Genomic DNA, 21,796 nt, shown 5'->3' with positions numbered 1-21,796 from the left:
GTTGTTCAGGGAATGAGCCTCCAAATGGGGAGAAACCAAATGACTGGGTCCCGTCCACCCCCAGGGGCTCTAGCACCCTCTTCCATTTCCTCAACATTGACCTGGCTTATTTCTCTGGACGCCTTGTGCAGGGCGTTGTGCGCCTGGAAAAGCCTCTCATAACCAGCTTGGGAGACAGATGTGCAGACACAGAGGGGAGGGGCTGGGGAAGGGTGGGAGAGACTTGCTTCCCATCATGGCAGCTGGCAGGACCCAGATGCAGAGTCCAGGCTGCGGCAGGACAGGAGGGTGCAAGACGGAGAAGGGGGACAAGAAAGAGTAACTCCTCGGGATGATGGCACTGAAGGTCAAAGTCATGCGACCTAGAGAAAGCCCCCAAAGCCCTACACACATAAGCAAGCCATTGCGTTGAAGCCTAAAAACAAACAAACAAACAAACATGGGAGGGGGGACAGCATGGTTATCACTGTCAAATTAGTCAATACTGTTTAAAATCCAAACCTGGTATATTTTTATGTTGTACTTGTCTTTCAGAATTTCTATGGAAAAGCACAAATATTTCATTCCAGTAGATGGGGGAGGTGGAGAGCTGTTTATTTACTCTCAAAGATGGATTAGGGATGACTGGAAAACGTCAGCCCTAGCCCCCCAGGGGGTCCCCTTCTGACGTGCTCAGGAGCCCCATGTGGGGTGCCCATGGCCTGTGTGGGTGGCACCTTGGGCAGTCATGCAGCCACCATGTGCACACGGTGGGCGGTAGGACACTGCCTGTTGACACTTATCTCTGTTGGGGCTGTGGTTTCTTCTATGGGGACAAATGATTAAGGAGGGAAGTTTATCTTTTCTAGTGAAATAAGGAGGATTACCTGAAATTTGCCTGGTCTTGGGGATGGTATGGGGTATCTGGGAAGATAATTAGCATTTCCAGAAAGGGCCTCACTGCCTTCTGGGAAACATTCAGAATTTGAGTAGCCAAAAAATGGAAACCAGGGACAAGAAGATGAGGAGTACAGGAAATGAGATATGCAAGTATTTGTCCTTTCAAAAAGCTAGGGAGGGGCCAGGTGTGGTGGCTCACGTCTGTAATCCCAATGCTTTGGGAGGCCGAGGTGGGTGGATCACCTGAGGTCAGGAGTTTGAGACCAGCCTGACCAACATGGTGATACCCCATTTCTACTAAAAATACAAAAATTAGCCAGGCGTAGTGGCAGGCTCCTGTGATCCCAACTACTCGGGAAACTGAGGCAGGAGGAGAATCACTTGAACCTGGGAGGCGGAAGTTGCAATGAGTTGAGATCACACCATTGCACTTAGCCTGGGTGACAGAGTGAGACTCTGTTTCAAACAACAACAACAAAGAGAAAAAAAAAAAAGCTAGGGAGGGAGACACAGTATTGAATTCATATTTCAAGACTTTTTGGGCTTTTTAAATGGAGAATTTGGCCTAAGGCCTCATGTGTCCTAGCTGTTGATGATAGATGAAGTCGGGGATGTTGGGAGTGGAATGCATCCATGCCTGGCATCCCCACGGCACCAGGGCGCTGTGTTGTGGCAGGTGGAGTATAAATCCAGGTCACTCGTAGGACAAGCTCCCTGGTGACAAACGCAATCAATTTTGATCAGCAAGAATTCAACTCCTTTGACCATAAGAAAAGACTCAATGTGTATGTCCAGTTCAGCAACAAAAGCCTGTTAATCTTGGGTATTTGGCGCATTAGAAGTTGGGCTCCGAGGGAGGGAGGGACAGAGGGGGTTCTGCAGTGTGCCTGAGCAGTGGGGACAACAGCGGCAGGATCCTGGAGGGAGGCCTTGAGCACCTAGCAGGGAGGAGGTGGCACCTGGAGGAGCAGGTGACGGGGAGGCACTGCCGGCCAGCTTGAAGGCAGCTCTTTGGACTGCACAGAGTCTGTGCTTGGGAAAAGTACTCCGGGCTGTGTCTCAGGCAGATCCTAGGGCTGCAGGGAGCCTGTTTGAGGGCAAGGCACTCCCTGCTGTGTTGGTTGTGTCTCAGGCACATCCTTGGGCTGCAGGGAGCCTGTTTGAGGGCGAGGCACTCCGGGCTGTGTCTCAGGCACATCTTTGGGCGGCAGGGAGCCTGTGGTAGGGAAAGGGACTCCTGGCTGTGTGGAAAGCAGATCCTTGGGCAGCATGGAGCCTGTGCGTATTGGGACTGTGCAAGGGCTAAGCTAAGGTACCTCCCCTGTAGGGAAGAGAAGAGAGAGAAGTTCACCATAATGGCATTGGAATTGTGCTCAGAAGGCTGTGGTTGCCTGGCTCAAGGGGTGAAGCCAGGACCCATCGGGACCTACACGGAGGGCCTTGATGAGCTCCTCCTCTCTCCCCTAGGTGCTGTCTCCAGCCTGGACTCCTCCTTCCAGACTTGGCTCTAGCGTTAAAAGTCCCCTCTGCCTCTCCAGGCAGCCCTGGGTCTCTGACTCTGGACTCCCTCAGCCCTTGGTTGAAATTGTTTGCTTCCCCCTGGCAGCTAGGAGGAGGGTTACCCAGTTACCTCTGTGCCCCAGCATGGCCTGGAAGGCTCTAGTGAGCATGTGGAAGGGATGAGCGCTCACCACAGCCCTCAAGGCTGGTTCCAGGGTCCCTTGGGTGCGTGATGAGCTGAGAAGGCAGCAGCTCCACGGTTCCCTTGGTTTGGGAAGAGGATGATCCAGACCCGTAGGAACAGCTAATTCTGTCTTGCAGAAGCAGCTGCTGTGCTTTCATCCTGGGCACACACCAGTGCAGCCAACCCACCACCCACACAGCTGCAAGCCACACAGAGATTGTCTTTGGGTTCGTCTGCGATGCCTGTCTCTCTGCTGGCTTCTTAGGCCAACGATCGGGGCAAGCCTGTCTGAAGACTTGATCTGGGCCTTTCTAAAAAGCCCTCAGGGTTACTCTAAGTAAGGTCAAAGGGACTGGGGTTCAATCTAGCCTCCGACCTCAGGCAAGTCACTCAACCTCTTGGGAATGGCTTTCCTATCTCTCAAATGGGCCCAGCAATACCAAACACGGATTGGTCACCCCAAGTCCATTCTTCCTGTCTTCCTTACTAACGAGACCTGATTTTGTTAAGAGAGGCAATGTGCGCAACAAACCACCATGGCACATACTTACCTATGTAACAAACCTGCACATCTGCACATGTATTCCAGAACTTAAAATTAAAAAAAACAAAAACAAAAAAAGAGAGAGAGGCAAGGTGCTCAGCTGTAAAATGACCTTTTCCCAGTCTCCCTTGCTGAGCAATGTGGCCACGTGAATGCATTCTGGCAATGGAGTATAAACAGGAATTGTTGGGCATTGCTTTAAAGAAGGCTACTTTCCCTTTTTCCTTCTTCTTCCTGCCTGGAGTATGAGTGTGATGCCTGGAGCTCCAGAAACCATCTTGTAAGCACGAAAACAAATTGAAAGCCTGGCCTTTTCAAGGAGAATTGTTAGGTTTCCCCAAAGCTGTTCTCTTGGGGCTTAGCAGGCAGGCAATGAGATTACAGTCTTTCTCAGAGCCCCTCAGCTCTCCCATTTCTCAATTTGTATAGGCTGTCCTCTGTTTCTGGAATGTTCTTCCTAATGTTGTCTGCCCAGTGAACTGCCGCTCCCCTTTTCAGACTCAGCTCCCGAGTGGCCTCCTCCAGGAAGCTCCTTATCCTTGCTCCCAGCTAAAGTGACCACCCTGCTTGGTCTTTCTGGTCATGTGCTGGCAGAAGGCTGAGCCCGTTGTGGGAATCGCCCTGTCCCTCTAGATGTGCCTGTCCCTGCTCTGCATGCATGAGGACTGTAACTGCATCCCCTTCCGCATCTGTGGCTGGAAGGCTGCAGCAGGCTTCCAGGATGTCGGTGGGCATACGCCACTTCGCCTCAACCTCCCCATCTGTGATGTGGTGCTGACGATACCCACAGACCACGGCAGGAGCAGCAGCCCATCAACGCTTGTGGCTTCCCTGACGTGGGGCCTGCTCAGCTCCTTCTCCACTCAAGGCCACCCTTCCCAGGCTGTCTGGAATCCCAGGGGTCCCCTGCCAGGCCAGTCTCAGCCTAATGGTCCCCAGGAAACCCTCCATTCCGCACAGGTATTCCCCAGAGCGTGCAGACTTTGAGCTTGCTTGAACCTGTCATTCATGCATAAAGCCTCCCCTTGGGCATGTGAGTGACAAGTGCCTCAAATGCTGGATTCCCTTATGGAGACGGTCCCTCTCTTACTGAGAGGGGCCCTTCTCCCCTCTAGGCCCCATCCTGGGACCTGCCCTCTCCTGCCCCTGCCCTCCTAATCCCCATCCAGGATGATGCTCACTTTCCTCTTGTGCCCCCTCAGTTCCTGTCCTGAGCCACCTGTGTCTGCAGCTGCCTGTCCACCCTCCTCCGTGCCCGATTTGGCTCCTGCCACCTGTTCAGGGATTCAGGCTTCCTTCTTAGTACAGTCCAAGTGTGTCAGCCTGCTCTCCCTGGCTCCGCCCATCCCCAAATCTAGTCCTCCCAGGACCATCTTCCCTCCCAGCTCACATCCTCCAGAGATGCTCTGCACTGCTGGCAGGATCCAGTCCCTCCACCCAGCCTGCACACCAGACCTTCCCCTGCCAGGCTCTTGGGGTCTCCACACCCTGCCTTCAGGCAATCAAATCCCAGCTACTAGAAGAGCTGGCTGTGCCCTGGTACCCTCCCTCGCTCCTCTGCCTTGAGGGCTCTGCTCCTTACCTCTCCATGTTGCACATCTAAGCCCAGCCATCCTGAGCCTCAGCCTCAGCTCTGATGCTGCCTCTGACAAGCTGCCTTCCTTGAAGGGAAGCACCCTGGTCCCAAAGCCCCAGAGCACTAGAGCTGAGTCTCTTTCTCTTTCTCCAGCTTCTCTCTCTCCTTGCAGCACAGAGTTGGGGTCCCTTCACATAACAGCACCCTCACCCTGCCTGCCCCAGGTCACACACAAAGCTCAAGGCCGAACCCAGAGCAAGAGCGACCAGAGAGTCTATGGGCTTGGCCCAGACCTCTGCCTGGAGGCACACAGATGATTTCTCCACCTTTCCTTGGGGCTCAGGAAGGTTCAGCACTGTATTGCACCCACCACTGCCCTCCTGCCCACAAGCCGACTGATCTCAGAGCATAGGTCACTTCATCAGTGCTGGGCCACAGTCCAGGCCTCACAGAGGTGGCTTTGTCATGGGGGCTCAAAACCCCACCTCACTCTTCCTGGGCACCACCCAGACTATACGGCCCAGGCAAGATCTTGGCATCTGCTCAGTGCTCTCCTCTGTCCACTCAGGCCTCACCCCCAACCATTTTTCCTCTGAGCAATCCCTGGGGGCAGCCAAGGCCATTGTGTTCACACCCTCTTCTGGCATGGTTAGAAGGCATGGTGGAACCAGAAAGGATAATGCCACTCCCAGAAGGAGGTGGCCCCTCCTCCTGGCACTGCCCACCCAGCCTGGGGGACCTGTGGTGATGTTGTGAGGGGCTGCCTCTGCTCATCTTTGTGGGAGGGGGAAGTGCCAGCTATGGGGTTCCAGGGGCCTGCTAACTGCTGTCCACTCGTTTCTCCCTGCCTTCCATCAACCCTGACACCAGTGCTGGGTGAGGGCAGGGGTGAGTCACCCTGCCCAGCCCCTGTTCCTTCCTTTTATTCATCTCTACTCACAGCTATTCCTTCTTTTTATCCATCTCTACTCACAGATTGTGAGTCCACTAACATTTTTAATAAGTTACCCTTTTACTATGAAGATGGAAAAAAAAAACACCCAGATTCCTTACAAAGAAAGACCTTCTGATCAGCCAGGTCTTCCTGCAATAAACACCTTTACTCCATGGCCTAAAACTGAGCTTCGAGCCACTGTAAAGGACTTCCCTGACCCAAGGATGAAGCCTCAAGGGTTTACTGAGGAATTTAGAATGGCTCCCTGACCTTAACCAATTTATTCACATAATATTGGGGCCTGGAAAAGCTAAGAAATGGATGGCAGCAGCAGAATGGGGTGGACCTGAGGAGGATATTAAAGACCCCCGAAAACCCCTGCATGAGAAGGGGTAAAAGGAGCTAGAAAAAATGCTGAAAACATTTTACATTCAGGTCCTAAGATCATTCCAGAAAAGATTGACTGGTGCATCATCCAACCCTGCAGACCAAAGCAGGAGGAACCAGTTTCAGATTACAGAACTTGTTAGAAACACTGTTTCTGAAACATTTTGTGCTCAAAATATAGCACAGAGTATTTCCTTCAGGGACTGGAATGGCATTAACTGCTGTATTTACAAATGAACTCCGTCCTGAACTTGGTAGTTCAATTAAAGCACATAAGCCAGGATGGAAAGTTACAGACGTGACTGAATTGGTGGCCTTAGCTGAACATTTTGAGAAGACTCTAGAGCAAGAAAAAACCCAAAAGACTAACGATCTTATGCCTCTCCAATTATAACAGTTACAGGGGCCAAGACCAAAGGGTCCTTCCCATTTTTATTTTAAATCACAAGCAGGAGGTCCAGAATAAGGAATTCCTTACCCCAAGGTGGATGACTTAATCGCAAACACCCAGGACACTGGGAAAGGAGATCGTTGACTTTTGTCTCAGTCCACCACCAAGCCTTCTCCCTTTAGGCTGGTCTGGTTCACCACTAGAGGGGACCCAAGAGATTTTAATGCTCAGGATAATAAAAACAGACAAGGCTCAGGGATTCTCTGGTAAACTCCCCAAAATACCTTTAAATAAACATAGAAAAACAAGACTTAACCTGGGAATCCTGTGCAATGCTGGTGTACACCAGGGTCACCTTATCCAGCATAAACCCTACTTTAATAAGCCAACAAATCTCTTGGAGTGAAAAGGTCATCTCTGTGGTGAGCGTTTCTAATCAAGTTCAAGAGGCTTCCGTATCTGAACCCGTCTAATCAACTTGGGGCTATTTGCAGGAAAATGTACCTTTCTACTATGTAATACTGATCCAGTAAACTTGCCAGGGCAGGACTTTCAAAGTTGAAAGGGCACATACAATTCTCCTCAGAGGGAGAAGCAATCGTAGAGATTCCTGACTCTCCTGAACCAGAACGGTTGTGCTCTCTACAGACAAATCGATAAGATCAAAACTCAGGCCCATAACGAAACACCTTTCTAAAACCCCGGAATATTCATGGGTCTCTACCTCAAATGAGAGAGAAAGAATTAAAAGTGTGGAGTCTATAAAGGTCCAAACTGGTCATTCTAAGTCTTTCCTTAAATTACTCTAATATACACTAAAACCTAATGAAATTAAAGGGCTCTCACAATTGTAGGAGACTTAACTAAGCTAGGATTTAGAGTTCCACGTATCAGTCTTTGTTAACACTTCCATCCTTCCAGTTAAAAAACCAAATGAATGAGATTGAAGATTTGTTCAAGATCTATAGCTAATTAATACAATTATAATACCAAGATTTCCCATAGTCCCAAATTTGAATACTTTATTATCTAATGTACCCATTGATTTAAAGTGGTTCATGGTAACAGACCTCCGCTCAACCTTCTTTAGCATTCCAATTCATGAAGATAGTCAACATTTATTTGCTTTCACTCAGAAAAATCAGCAGTACACCCGGCCTTTTCTATTTTTCCCAGGCATTGCCTCAGTACTTAATAACCCTACAGTCTTCTGGACATTCTTTTTTTTTTTTTTTTTTTTTTTGAGACGGAGTCTCGCTCTGCCGCCCAGGCTGGAGTGCAGTGGCCGGATCTCAGCTCACTGCAAGCTCCGCCTCCCGGGTTCACGCCATTCTCCTGCCTCAGCCTCCCCAGTAGCTGGGACTACAGGCGCCCGCCACCTCGCCCGGCTAGTTTTTTGTATTTCTTAGTAGAGACGGGGTTTCACTGTGTCAGGCAGGATGGTCTCGATCTCCTGACCTCGTGATCCGCCCGCCTCGGCCTCCCAAAGTGCTGGGATTACAGGCTTGAGCCACCGCGCCCGGCTTCTTCTGGACATTCTACTGTTACTCAGTATGTAGATGACCTTTTATGCTCTCCCGCTCAACAGTGCTCTGAAATTGACTCAATTTACCTTTTATAGCAACTCACACATAAAGGTCACAAGGCCTTGATGGAAAAACTTCAATTTTCAAGAGAAAAAGTTCACTATTTGGGACATGACTTGACTGCTGAAGGGATTTCTCTCTCGCCTGGGAGAATTAAAAACTATTCAACATTTTCCTCGGCCTGGAACCGAAAGACATTTAAGAGGTTTTCTTGTACTCACAGGACATTGAGGATCCTGGGTTCCAAATTTTCCCTGAATCGCCTCACCAGTGTTTTAGCTCACTAGAAATGCAGTATGGGAATCTTTACCTTGGAAAGACAGTCCAGGCTTTTCACTATGGCCTTATGACAGCCTCCAGCTTCAGGACTTCCAGACTACGCTAAACCTTTTACCTTGGTTGTTCATGAACACAACAATCAGGTACTGGAAGTTCCTACTCAAGAACACGGGGGAAACATAGGCCCACTGCATATTCCAGCCTGCAGTTAGACCCAGTAGTTAGGGCATATTCGAATCATTTAAAAGCAGTAGTAGCAGCAGCCAAGTTGGAAGCTTCATCTGAGCTGGTTTTAGGGAATGAACTCAATTCACAAGTTCAACATGCTGTGAAAAGTCTATTAAATTTCAACCAAACACAGCATTTTTCAGCAAGCCAGCTAGCATCTTATGAAATTCTTCCTCCTATCTTCTAATCTCCATCTAAAATGCTGCAACCTACTTAACCCTGCTATTGTATTAACTCCACCTGACTCTGGTGATGACCACATTGTGTAAGTGCAGTATTGGAAGTAGTGGCCTCTTGTGTTGATTTACGAGACAGTACATCGGCTAATCCTGAGTTATTATTTCTTTTGTTCATAGGTCCTATGCCAAAAACTCAAAAGAAAATATCAGGCAAGATATGGCATTACCACCCAAAATAAGCTAATAGAGGAGGGAACTCTTCCTCAACTGAAGTCAGCTCAACCCACAGGCTTTTTGCTCTCACCCAAGTCTGTCCTACAGCTAAGGACAAATCAGTAAATATTTAGACAAATAGAAGACATACTTTTGGAGTAGTACACAATTTTGGCATGTTATGGAAACAACAAGGGTTTCTTACTTCTACTGGGATCCCCATTAAAAAAACGGACTTCAAGTAGATAAACTCCTTTCTGCTACCTGGTTACCATCAGAGATTGCCATTATTAAGATTGAAGCTCATACCTGTAAAACTGAACCTGAATATAAAAGGGATGCTCTTGAAGATATGTATGCCAAATCAGCTAGTGCTGAAACTGTTAGGATATACAATTTAAATTAACTCTGTAAGATTGATCCAAGTCAATTCCCTCATGATGACCTACTCAATAAACACTGCAGTGCACTTGATTTGGAAAAATAAATTTGGTATCTAAAGGATATAAATTCAATGTTAAGCATAGACTCACAGAGGGCTCAGCTGGCTGCTTGGCCCTTCCTGAGTCTTTGAAGCTTCTATTATTAAAAGCTCTGCATTCCACAGCTCGTCCTGGAACAGAATCCACGTTACAAAGAAATATTGGTGGGATGACTGTTCCAGAATTGCTAAAATGGTTTATAATCAATGTTTGGTTTGTCAAACTCATAATCCTGGGAAAACAATAAAAACTTCAGGTAGTATATTTTCACCACTTGATGGGAAAGTTTTTTTTTTTTTTTTTTTGAGACAGAGTCTCACTCTGTCACCCAGGCTGGAGTGCAGTGGCACGATCTTGGCTCACTGCAACCTCTGCCTCCCAGGTTCAAGTGATTCTCCTGCCTCAGCCTCCCAAGTAGCTGGGATTACAGGCACATGCCATCACACCTGGCTAATTTTTTATATTTTTAATAGAGACGGGGTTTCACCATATTGGCCAGGCTGGTCTCAAACTCTTGACCTTGTGATCTGCCTGCCTTTTGAACACTTACAGATGGACTTCATTCAGTTGCCAACCTCAACAGGGTATCAGTATGTCCTTGTAGTAGTTTGTATGTTTTCTGGTTAAGTAAAGGCTTTCCCATGTGGGAAAGCTGATGCAATGACAATAGACAAGAAACTATCAGAAAATGTGTTTCCTTCTGGCGACTCACCGGAGAAATCTCCAGCAATAAGGAAACTCATTTTACTGGGCAAATTATAAAGCACTTAAATAAGATATTATGGACATGATGGCACTATCATTGTCCTTAGCCCTCTGTCTTCTGGAAAAGTTAAAAGAACAAATGACATCTTAAAACTCAAATTGACAAAGTTAACTGAGTCAATTGGGTTGCCTTAGCCAAAGGTACTGTCATTGGCTTTGATGATATTCAGATATGCTCCTACTGGAAAACATAAGTTGATACCTTATGAAATAGTCACTGGAAGGCATATGCCCCTAGGAATAGAACCGCATGCCTCTCCCACTCTCCTAAACTCTGATATGCCTGAAGTTGGAAGGCTTTAATGCATTATGTCAAAGTGTATTCTCACTATGTAAAGGAAGCTTTTTATGGTGCACTAACTGAGGATAATCAAACTCTTCATGGTCTGGAATCTGTAGCTTGGGTCTTCTGGAAATGATGTCAGAGGAAAATTGCTTTGAACCTCATTGGAAGGGACCATACCAAGTCCTTGTCACCACCCACACTGCAGTGAGGCTTCAGGGACTTGGACCTCGGGTCCACATTTCACAACTCAGAAAGGCCCCTTCAAACTCTTGGGACTGTATATCTCTTGGAGACTTTAAGTTAAACCTGATGAGAGAAATTTCTCCCTAGAAGCAGACAACATCCTAGAAATGGACAACTTTTCAAAGATTATAAATTAAGATTTCTCTGACATCATGGAAACCTTAAGCTTTTGTCTTTCCCCCTCATTTCCTGCTGTCCTAATCCTTTCCTTTTCTCTACAAGAAAATTCATGGGACCATAATCAGTGGATGGCTTTAGCTCAAGCTTCTGCTCTAGCATAAAACCCGAGTAATTGGGTTTGTGGGCTAAAACCAAAAAAATGAAGAAACAATTCCATTAATACCAGTGTCACTCTATGTTCCCAAAGAGAATCACCCTGAAACTCCAAAGGAAGAGTGGAAAGTTATCCTTGATACACTAAACATCACTGCTACTTGCTTTTCTGCACTTGCTAGAAACAACACTCTAACATTTCCAACTACTAATGATTGTTACCAAATATAGAAAATCTATTCAAGTGATACCTGCAAAAGGTATATTTGGCTTCCAGGCACTAGTCCCTCAAGACCTGGGAATTACCTGTGTGGGTACAAATAATTACTTGTATAATGTCACCAGATTAAATTCAGTAGGGTACTTTTTAAAAACTAAATGTGGTTATATACCTTTACAACTATTATAAGGGAAGTACAAAAAAGCAAACTTCCTTTTATGCAGACTAATGGGAAGACAATTTTTTTTGAGACAAAGTCTCCCTCTGTACCCCATGCTGGAGTGCAGTGGCATGATCTTGGTTCACTACAACCTCTGCCTCCTGGGTTCAAGCAATTCTCATGCCTCAGTCTCCCAAGAAGCTGGAATTACAGGCATGTGCCACCACACCCAGCTAATTTTTGGATTTTTAGTAGAGATGGGGTTTTGCCATGTTGGCCAGGCTGGTCTTGAACTCCTGGCCTCAAGCAATCTGCCCACCTCGGCCTCCCAAAGTGCTGGGATTACAGGAGTGAGCCACCGTGCCGGGCCATGGGTGAACAAATTTAACAAACCTTGCTCAAATACAACTAAATAGCCCACTTTTCCAACCCCTAAGGGCCTATATTTAGTCAGCAGAGAATCTGCTTATTCCATTCTGCTGAACCCCTGGGAGGTCTGCCTGGCTATAAAATTTAAGAATTTCCCCAATTTAATGATTAGCTCTAAATTTCATGCAGTGGGTTCCCCACTACCAGAAAGAGTGAGGCCCCAGGAAACCAACTGAAATCTTTCCTCAGTAGAAACTGTCTCCTCTTTGTCTGTTTCGAAGTTGGTGCTAACTTCAGTTATTGACTGTTTTTGCTTCTGATCACAGGAGCTATCATGGGAACTTCCGTGGGAAGGTATTTGAAAGGCAGGAGTTAGCCATATCAAATAGCCAGATGTGAACCACGGGTAAAAGTCATACTCCAAAAGAGAGATGATGACACATGCATTCACATGGAACATCATGCAGCTTCAGATCTCCTCTTTGCTACAGTTGAGGGCTTGTGTTTGGTACTGAACACAAGTGAATGTTGTACCTATCTCTCCTCTGATCTTGTTACTACAGAAAGCTTAATTTACAAGGTGGCTGGTATTACTGTTTTCTTGGACTCTGCCACCAAATACATTAAGAAAATCTCTCAAGAGAAATGAGCACATAATGTGTTCATGGGAGCAACTGACAGTTGATTTGCAGGCATCGTAAATGGTGGATGACAAACTTGGGTTTTCTAATCTTTATATTTATTCTAGTGACGTTCCAGGCTACCATGCTTGTGTTACCAGGCTAACAACAAAGTTGAATGCCTCTATAAATCAGGCCATTTTACAGTGAATTATGGCCTGTACATCCTGAACAAAGACTATGACCAATCGACTGAAATACTGTTGAGATGCCTGTACTGCCTGAACCGTGACTTGATTGATTTGGGACAGTTTGCTTCATAAGAAATATTGTTAAGGAGTTCACTTTGGTCTTTGGATATCATTCTCTTTATAGTCATCCTGATAGTCCCTGTGGTCCACCGCACCCTCTGAAACCTTCGATGTTTTGTATGCAACCATACATTGAGCATAAGTGGTCTCACTTCCACTAAGTCAGCAACAGCAGACAAAAGTATTGAACTGGCATGATGTCGTGACTTGTGAATTCCATGCTGAGATCAAATAACTCATTTATGATGGTGACAGAGAGTGTCATCAATGCCCAAAGTTTTGGTCAACCTCTCCAAATTGAGAGGCCTCTCAAAAGAGTGAAATTGTTAAATAAAACTAAAATTTGGCCTGAGAAAGCCTCCATACTCACATATTTGAGTTCTCACATATGAACACAACCTAACTCGGTACCTAAAAAACTGAAAACCCAACTGCGGAGTGTGCTTCTATAACAGGAGCTGAGCCTCGGCCATTCACAGCAGCCACACTTCAGCCACTCACAGCAGCCAACTGTTCAAATGAGAACACACAGAGCTGTCGCCAATTCTGCTGTTTCCGTACCTCAGTTCCCTTTTCTCTACGCCGTTTTGCCTTCTCTGTTCAGAAATCTTATTTGACTCTGTGGTAGCCCTGGAACCTCTCTGAGTCCGTCCTGACTCTGGGGGCTGCCCTATTTGGAATCATGGGGTTTTTTTTTCTGCTCAACTAAACTCTGTTGCATTTAATTTGTCTGACGTTTTTCTTTTGACATATGTCAAACAATCCTTAAACATCCCTAAGTGCACTTGAGCTCACCTGCATACACACTGTCAGTACCAGGGGCTACCACCACAGTGACACACTCTATTTATTCCAGGGAGTGTGTGCGTGATTCGGGCCAATTATTTTATCAGCCTCTTGTTTTTCATTATTTTTGTTTTGTTTGGTGTTTTGAGAAGGAGTCTTGCTCTGTTGCCCAGGCTGGAGTGCAGTGGTGCAGTCTTGGCTCACTGCAACCTCTGCCTCCTGGGTTCATGCCATTCTCCTGCTTCAGCCTCCCGAGTAGCTGGGACTATAGGCGCCTGCCACCTCGCCCAGCTAATTTTTTGTAATCTTTAGTAGAGACGGGATTTCACTGTGTTAGCCAGGATAGTCTTGATCTCCTGACCTCGTAATCCGCCCAACTCCACCTCCTAAAGTGCTGGGATTACAGGTGTGAGCCACCGCACCCGGCTGTTTTTCATTATTTTAATTTTTGGAGCTTAATGTTTAACATTGGATAAGGCAAATCTTCTCTCACTGCTTTTCTGTATTAAAAATTCCTTAATGATTCTTGACTGTCTATTTTTTTCAAGTGAACTTGTCATTTTGATAAAATTCCCTAAAAATGTTTCATTACAATTTTCACTAAAATAACATATTAAGCTCATGAAATCCTCTGGGGAAAGTTGACATTGTGCTCTAGATTTTTATATTTTCAAATTTGTCTTGTACCAATAAGTAAGGTTTTATGGTTTCTTTTCATCATGGTCAGCACATTTGTGTTACACTTACACATAGGTATTACGTTTTTTGTGGCTGTTGTAAAGAGAAAGGAATCTTTCATGTTTATTTCCACCTCCTTTGTTTCTACTTATTTATTGCAAAACATTCCAGTAAAAACTTAACCACAATAATTCCAGACCTAGTGTTTACCCACTGCTGAGGGATCCCCTTGATTTCCTCCGGAGCAGGACCCAGGGCACTAACACTGAGGCCACTTCCTCTCCTCTGCCCCAGCCTAACCCAGGAGATACAGGGAGCGCTAAGGTATGGGTCTGTACTTGTACTGATGGAGAGGAGCAGGGTTGGGTGCCTCACAGTAGAGGAGACCTCCAGGCCCCCTGAATCCGTGGGTAAGTGTAAGGCGATGAGGAGGTTCCTGGAGTTTGAGAGGGTCTCCTTCCTCACTGCCTCTCTACTGATTGCAGATATCTAAGCCAGCAACTGATCACTTCTCACATCAGCTCAACCACTCTAAGGTGAAGGGACATTTCCTGAAGTGATTGGCAAACAATCAGAAACCTTAATTGCCAGTGCTTTGGAGTTTTGGCTCAATCTTTGGATTTCCTGATTATGTTACAGAAGTGTGTGTGTGTGTGTCTGTGTGTGTGTGTGTGTGTGTGTGTGTGTGTGTGTGTTGGGGTGGAGGGGTGGAGGGGTGGTGCTGAGGAGTCGAAGGAAAGCTTGCTGTAACTGTACTACCAAAGTTATGATCTGAAACTTTCCCAAAAAGTGCTGGCTTCAAGAACGACTGCAAGCTGGGATTCCTGGACAGTTGGAGGCCACAGCCAGCCTGGCTTTGCCACGCCTGTCCCTTGGTCTAGCGCTCTCCATGGGTACATGATCAGGAGGAGAACTCAGAAGCTCCATGGTCATGAATGCATCCTAAGGCCCGTCTGCATTAAGCTCCAATTGTTACCCAGAACAACTCTCCCAGCAAACGTGAGCACGAATTTAGAAGGAGGTCTGCAGGTGACAGTGTGAAATCAAGATAATAATATTCACAAATGTATCATGTGTAAATTTCAGTAAATCCTCATCAGAAGCTGTCGATAGTTTCTTAGAAATCATGACTTCCAGTGAAACAGGGTACAAGAAAACCAACTGGATCATAGATTAATTGATACTAGAAATTTAAGGTCCTGCGGCATATATCTAGTCATGAAGACATCACCAAACTTCTAAATAAAAACCAAAATGCTTCTAATATTAAACATTGACATAAATGTGAGCTATACATACCCTTAAGAAAAGTTAATAAAAGCAAATAACATAATTATATACTCAGTTATTCTAGCTTAGGGTTGCAGGAGGCTGGAGCCTGTCCCATCAGCTCGGGTGCAAGGTGGGAACTAACCCTGGACAAGATGTCATGTCCTTGCACGTGCACTTACACACTCACACACTCACACTGAGCCCATAGAGACACGTCAATCCACCTGATGTGCACATCTGTGGGATGTAAGCGGAAACTGAAGTACCCAGAAAAATTCCCTGCAGCCATGGGAACCACATGCAAACTCCACACAGACATTGACCTCAGCCGGGAATGGATTTTTTTCTCATCAGCATCATCATTTCTCACTCAGTGTTCAGATGACGTTGAATGAAACGTTATTTGAGGACCTGCTGTGTGACATTTTGCACTGAAGAGAGAGATGCACTTGCAGGTGTTTCCATAGATCACTCTGACAGCAGGGCATGGGGTGGAACCCGACTCAGACATGAGCCTCCCCTCGGGTCAGTTCATAGCCCGGCTCTACCACTCAACGATCCTGCCATGTTGAGCCTATCACTAAACATCAGAGCCTCGGTGTCCACAGCTGTGAAATGCAGACAGTAGTGACTGCCTTGCAGGACAGAGAGGTGGCCATGAACACAGTAAGGACCTGGAGCCAGGCTGTTGGATGCTGGTCCTATTGCTTCCTGGTTGTGTGACCCTGGGTAGGTTACCTAACTTTGTAGGGCTTCTAGCTTCCTCCCTACAATAGAGTTATGACATATGTTAGTTTGTGGAATATACTTGCAACAGTGTCTGGCCCACCTTAAGATTGGGTATGAATGGCAGCTATGAGTCCTCTGGGTATTGTGAGAATGAAATGAGATCCGGTTTCTAAAGGGCTTCCTGCTGTGGTGCGCACATGAATTAAACTCACTGGAAAGGCTGTTATATCATTGTGGGCACTACGTTTGGTGACAGAGAGTAAGGTTTCACATTATTAGCTTGACTTTCCTGATGGATCTAGCAATACTGTTTCCCATTAACATAATGAGCATCCACAGGATAAGGTGAAGGAGGATCGTCAGCATGGATGGGAGGTAGAGTTTGACTCAAGAGCCTCAGAGTCTTGCTGCTGCATTTTGTATGAGTGTGTAGTGAGGATGGCCTGGAAGAGGACGCTATCAAAAAATTTATTCAGGGAACTTGAAGGTGGTGGAGCAGGGAGACACACTCAATTTAAAACAAAAATTGAAAGTAAACAAGACTGACTGCTTTTGCCACAAAAATGTTGAGGTTTTTGGTAAACCAAGCCTTCGAGAATTTCCTGCATTATCATGTGCTGAAATGCAAAAATGTTTGGGTTTGCCGAAACCAGCAACTAAACAAGGTTTTAAAAGGCAGCAGCTCCTCTAAATTCGACAACACACTCCAGTTGAACAGACTCATCAATGTCTCGAGCTCATCACACCCCCAGGTCAGCCCACAATGCCAAGTCAGCAAGAGGAGTTTGGAAACAGCCTCCCCACAAGACCGGGGCATGGATGGAGAAAGAGGCATGCACTGCTTCTGTCAGGATCCGCCACACTGCTGAGGGCCTGAGTGAGTCTCTGTCTGAGGGGAGATCCTGGAAGAGGGGTGCGCAGCACACAGGTGGCCTCTTCACTCTGCCGTGAAGAGACAGACAGCCTACGCCTGTCCTGGGCAGGACGTCTCACCGATGCCTCCACAGCCCCGCAGTTGCAGTTGGGCTGCCTGGCTGGGGCCGAGTCGCCCTCCCAAGTCTGGTCTCCAGCGGTTTCTCCCTGAGATGCACTCTCTCTCCTCCAGCCTCAGGGCTCCTTCTCACTCAGGGACCCCCTGGCTCAGGCAGGAAGGTCACATTCCCAGTGTCTCCAAGCAGGAAGCTGCTGAGCTCGCCAGCAGCCTGGCTGGTGTCTGGCTCTGTACACTCAGGACTAGGCTTACAGGCCAACCCTGTGGCTCTGAAACGGGCTGCAGGTCTCAGGGGGACGCATCCTCTTTAGTGCATGACTCACGTTAGACCCTGGGGCCAACACACCGAAGGCTTAAAGAGGAGAACCGGGAACTCCTGCCAGATTGTCTGAATTCTTGGGTACCCGACAGAAATCTTGCAAGACACTCAGTTGGGTGTTCAGGACTACAGTTGGGAAGGACAAGGTCGAATTAGGTTGTGGCAGAGAAGCTAGAAGGAGCCCGGGTCTACAAGGCATAGCTATGGGCCTCCCTGGGTTAGGGACAGATATGGGGTTGATTTCTGATAGCGCTGGAGGCAGCCACTTACTATCTGGGTGGCCTTAGGCAACTCTCTTGGCCACTCTGGGCCTCTATTTTGCCATTAGTAAAACAGGGATTGTCTCTCCTTTTCCAAGAATTGCAAGGTGGACTTCACACGATGACAGTGGCAGCCTGGCAGAGCCCTGAGCAGTGGTAAGTGCCCTCTGTGATGCAATTATTCTGCCCCCCACCACCCCACCCCCAAACCTTAGCTTCAAAGAGCTGCCCTCGGGAATGAGACAATTTCAGAGACGTGCTCCATCCCGTCTCACCACACTGGACAGTAAGGCCATTTCTGGCCCTTTCCCATGCCCACCCTCCCATCTCTTGCCTCGAGGTGCCTGTTTTCACACTCAGCCATCAAGCTCTATCCCTCCCACCTAAGTGTCTCACCTGTTCAGTGCATAAGGCTGGACTAGTGCTGTGTGACTGGAACTGGGCTGTGTCAATGTGGAGAGGCCTCATGGTACCTCAGATGGAAAATGGGCTTCTGTGCAAGCATGGCTGAGATTGAGAGCCCTGTGCAGAGGCACAGAGCCGGGAGCCCAGTGGCTGGAGGAGCGCTGCATGCCTCTGACACCGGCGATGCCCTGCCAGGTGTCAGCACACCTCCCGGGGGCTCCCAGCCCGTTTCTCATTAGCAGTGTCCAGAGGCTTGTAGCCTGCAAGGCCTTCTCAGTGCGCAGCCACCTGGCCACTGAGAGCCTGTGCTGGCCTGATGCAGGAGATCTGGCCAGTGCAGGTCCCTCTATAAACCCTGGGGATGAGATCATCTTCCAGGTGCAAAGGGCCGGACTGTGGGAGGCACAGGCAGATGAGCCCCAGGCCAAGCCAGGAGCAGGGCTCTCCAGGGCCCCGGGGCCTGAGCGGAGAAGCCCCTTGGTGCTGATCCAAAAGGAGAGCAGTGCAGAGTAAGGGCAGGAGCCAGGCCCAGTGCACATCCAGCCCTATCACTCGCGGGCTTTAGGAGCAGGGACATACCACTTAATCTCTCAGCACTTCCGTCCCCTTCAGTAAACTGGATAATAATAGCACGTAGGTACAGTTACTAGGAGAATGAAAACAGTGAAAGCATGGCCTAGGCTAGGAAATGGCCCATGGGAGGACTCTGTACATTACTGAGGCCTCATTAATAATTAATAGTCCTCATTCATAATAAGTTACAAAGAGAAAATCTTGACAATATTTTCCTCCCCATGGCCCCAAGGCAATGACCCAAGGAAGGAATCCTTATTGCCTGTTAGAACTAGTCAGTGTTGCCCAACAACCCTGTCAGCCATCCTAGCCAGCACTCCTGGCCCCAGGTGACGAACAAAGGAAGTGCTTGGGTCCCATGTCCAGAAACTGGCTGGGATGCCCACGGGCACCGTTTCTGTGTATCTTGTGCTGTCCTCTTTGGCAGACACCTGATATGGCTCTCTGAGCCACAATCCCAGAGGACAGCAGCCAGGGGAAAAGCAGTGGCCTTTTGTCCATCAAGTGTGTCCCTGCACCCCTGCTCACCTGGTCCCTGCGCTGACACCACATCCATAGCACCTGGTGGCAGCTTGGGTGAGAGAGGTCACGGAAGATATCCAGATTGCCCTGAAAAGCAAAGTGGCCACGAGGAAGCCTTGCAGCTGGACACTACCTCCAGAAGGCATCAGGACTCCCCAGCCCCCCATGATCTGTCCCCAGGAACACACCCAGACAAAGCTTCCATCTCCCCTTGGGGAGGGGCCTGGCAGCCTTGTGTGTTGGGGACATGGTCACTGTGGCCACAGAGAGTTTTGGAATCTAGAACAAAACAGTATTTTGGTGAAGGAAGAGAAAACGACAGGGGCAGATTCAGACAAAAAGTCCAAAGGCAGGAGGAGCCTGTGGTTCCGAGCAGAGGTCCTGAAGGGGAGCATGAGTTGGGTATGGGGCCTGGGCAGGAGCTCATGGAAGGGAGGAGTCTTCTTGCTGCTGGGGGCACACAGGGGAAGGCAGGTGAGAGGACCATGCCCTGCTCAGGGAGTAGGTACCTGACACCAGAAAAGAGAGAAGAGGAAGGCAGAGAAAAAACAGGCCAGAAAGCAGCCCAGGACCCATAGTGGGCAGCCCCTTGGCCACTTGGCACTGTAGTCAGGCCTTTCTGGGCCCTGGTGGGGATGGGATGAGGGCTGTGAGTTGCAAGGCAGTGACTTCCTCTCCCTGGAGGCTGTGTTTCGGCTTCTCTGTGCCCCACACTCCGGGGAGAGACAGGCCTGGCTTCCCCAGATACCCACTGAGGCGGCAGAGGAGCCTGACACTCCCAAGAGGAAGCAAGAGATCTGACCACAGACAGAGCCAGGACCAAGGGGGAGAGGGTCAGAGCTAGGCAGGAACGCTGGGATCCTTCTCCCTCAACACCAGCCACCCAGGCGCCCTCTCTACCCCTGTGCAGGGCCCCTGCTGCTGCCTGGCTGGGTTCCCCTCAGCAAGATGGGCCTGTACCTCCCCGTGAAGGAGGTTTCCTCAGGGAGACTGGTTGTCGTGTTGGCTCCGGGGCTCTAGCTCCTGCACAGGTGTCTTGTGAGGGCGCTTTCGGGTCTCCACCTCCTCCCCTCCCTGCAGTGCCTGTCAGCCCATCTCAGCAGGCGACAAGCCCACTCAGGGACAGCTTTTCCTCACTGCCTGAAGATCCTGCTGCCCAGGCTGGCAGTTGCCTTTGGCATCCTTGCAGTGTTCGTGGTGGTGAGAACATGTGTCAGGACTGGTCATTTCTATTTTTTTTTTTTTTCTGATCTACATGACCTTTTGTGACTCAGGTTGCTTGACCCATGCACCTGCAGGCAGGTGGTTTAAAGCCGAGGCCACTGCCAGAGCTGAGGCACCCCTGTGGGAACCAGGGACTGGTCAGACATCAAAAGTTGCCACTGTACAGAAACATGGATCCTTCTAGAGAGGGAGTTCAATGTGTGGGGACAGACCTGGTCGTGCAGGGGACAGGAGCCCTCATATATGCCTGCCACTGGGGCGTGAAGGTGAGGTGGGCATCTGGTTGCTCTTGACATCAAGTGACCAAAGTCCGGCCCCCATAGAGCCTGCCTTCCTCCAGGGCCCAGGCTTCTGCAGTGGGACCCAGCTGCCCCCTCCTCCTGCAGTCCCAGCCTGGGTCACAGCCCCTCTCCACTGTGCCCTTCTCACCTCTGTCCCTCTCATCCCGCACACTCCTTGGCATGCACAGCAACAAACAATCACAGTGGGGCAGGTGTTTACAGGAGCTGGGGGCGGAGGTGGGGGTGGAGGTGGTGGAGGCAGAGGCGGTGGTGGTGATGGTGGTGGTGGAGGTGGTGGTTTCTCCTGCTCTGGCTCCTGAAAAAAGAAAAACTGTCTGCTGATAGGGCTGGCGGGGCACAGTGCTGGCCACTCGCAGATGTGTGTCCGGGGAATGAAAGGACCAGAGAGAAACCCACACCACAGGGGAGGGTCCTTCACATGAGAAACACGCAAACTCCTCCTAGTTGGCAGACAATGTTCTTCTTGTAAATGCCAACGACTTCGACTCTGTCCCCTTGGTTCTCCTGTGGCCGCCCTTGTTGAAAGAGGTCTGCTCTGGGGGCTGTGCAATGGTCCCAGCATTTGCAGGTGACTGTCCGAATCCATCTGGGTGCAGATGCAGCCTCCCCGAGCCCACTCTGCAGCACCGCAGAGGCCACCCTTGGCCAGGGAGGTCTGTTCCCACCCTATCCCAGGCCCAGGGCCTCCTGCCTCAATTACTTATCACTGCCCATGGGCCCTGGGGTGGGTCCCTGACCCAGGTGAGCCACAACCTGCTTCCGGACTCCTGGCCCCTATGCTCACTGGGCTGGTGTCCCTCCCAGCTTGGTGCCCGCCAGGACTCCCCCATCCCTCAGCCCTGCAGTCCCGAGAGGCTAACTCCAGGCACCCCTTGTCCCTGCCGGGAGACACGGATCCAGAGAGGCCAAACAGAGCCACAGCCGCCTCTAGAGCCTGGGGACAGGGCCAGGTCCCTGAAACGCGGGGCTCCTTTTCCAGAGCGCCTCCATCCTTAGCATCTTACAAAAGGTCCTTGGGGCATTGACAGAAAAGCCTCATTCATTCAGGACAGATCATCACAGTTGCTGAAACTGGCCCAGGCTGTGAATTGGTGACAAGGCTCATGTTAAGGGGTGCAGGGAGCGG

At 48.9% G+C, this 21,796-nt stretch overlaps 1 protein-coding gene across 1 annotated transcript in view; it reads right to left on the bottom strand.

Moving 5' to 3' along the window:
- Positions 1-1,714: 1,714 nt before the first annotated feature.
- ANTXRL (ANTXR like) overlaps positions 1,715-21,796 on the bottom strand; it is a 46,530-nt gene continuing 26,448 nt past the window's right edge. Inside the window, exons 16-18 of the mRNA XM_077945562.1 lie at positions 20,798-20,965; positions 19,151-19,231; positions 1,715-2,200 (exon numbers count right to left, since the gene is read on the bottom strand). Coding sequence (XP_077801688.1) covers positions 1,715-2,200; positions 19,151-19,231; positions 20,798-20,965 — 735 coding nt within the window. The remainder of the gene's footprint in view (positions 2,201-19,150; positions 19,232-20,797; positions 20,966-21,796) is intronic.

This window comes from Macaca mulatta, chromosome 9, assembly GCF_049350105.2.
Source record: "Macaca mulatta isolate MMU2019108-1 chromosome 9, T2T-MMU8v2.0, whole genome shotgun sequence".
NCBI classification, from domain to species: domain Eukaryota; kingdom Metazoa; phylum Chordata; class Mammalia; order Primates; family Cercopithecidae; genus Macaca; species Macaca mulatta.
Note: the sequence above shows the minus strand (reverse complement) of the source record. Positions and strands in the feature narration are given on the sequence as shown.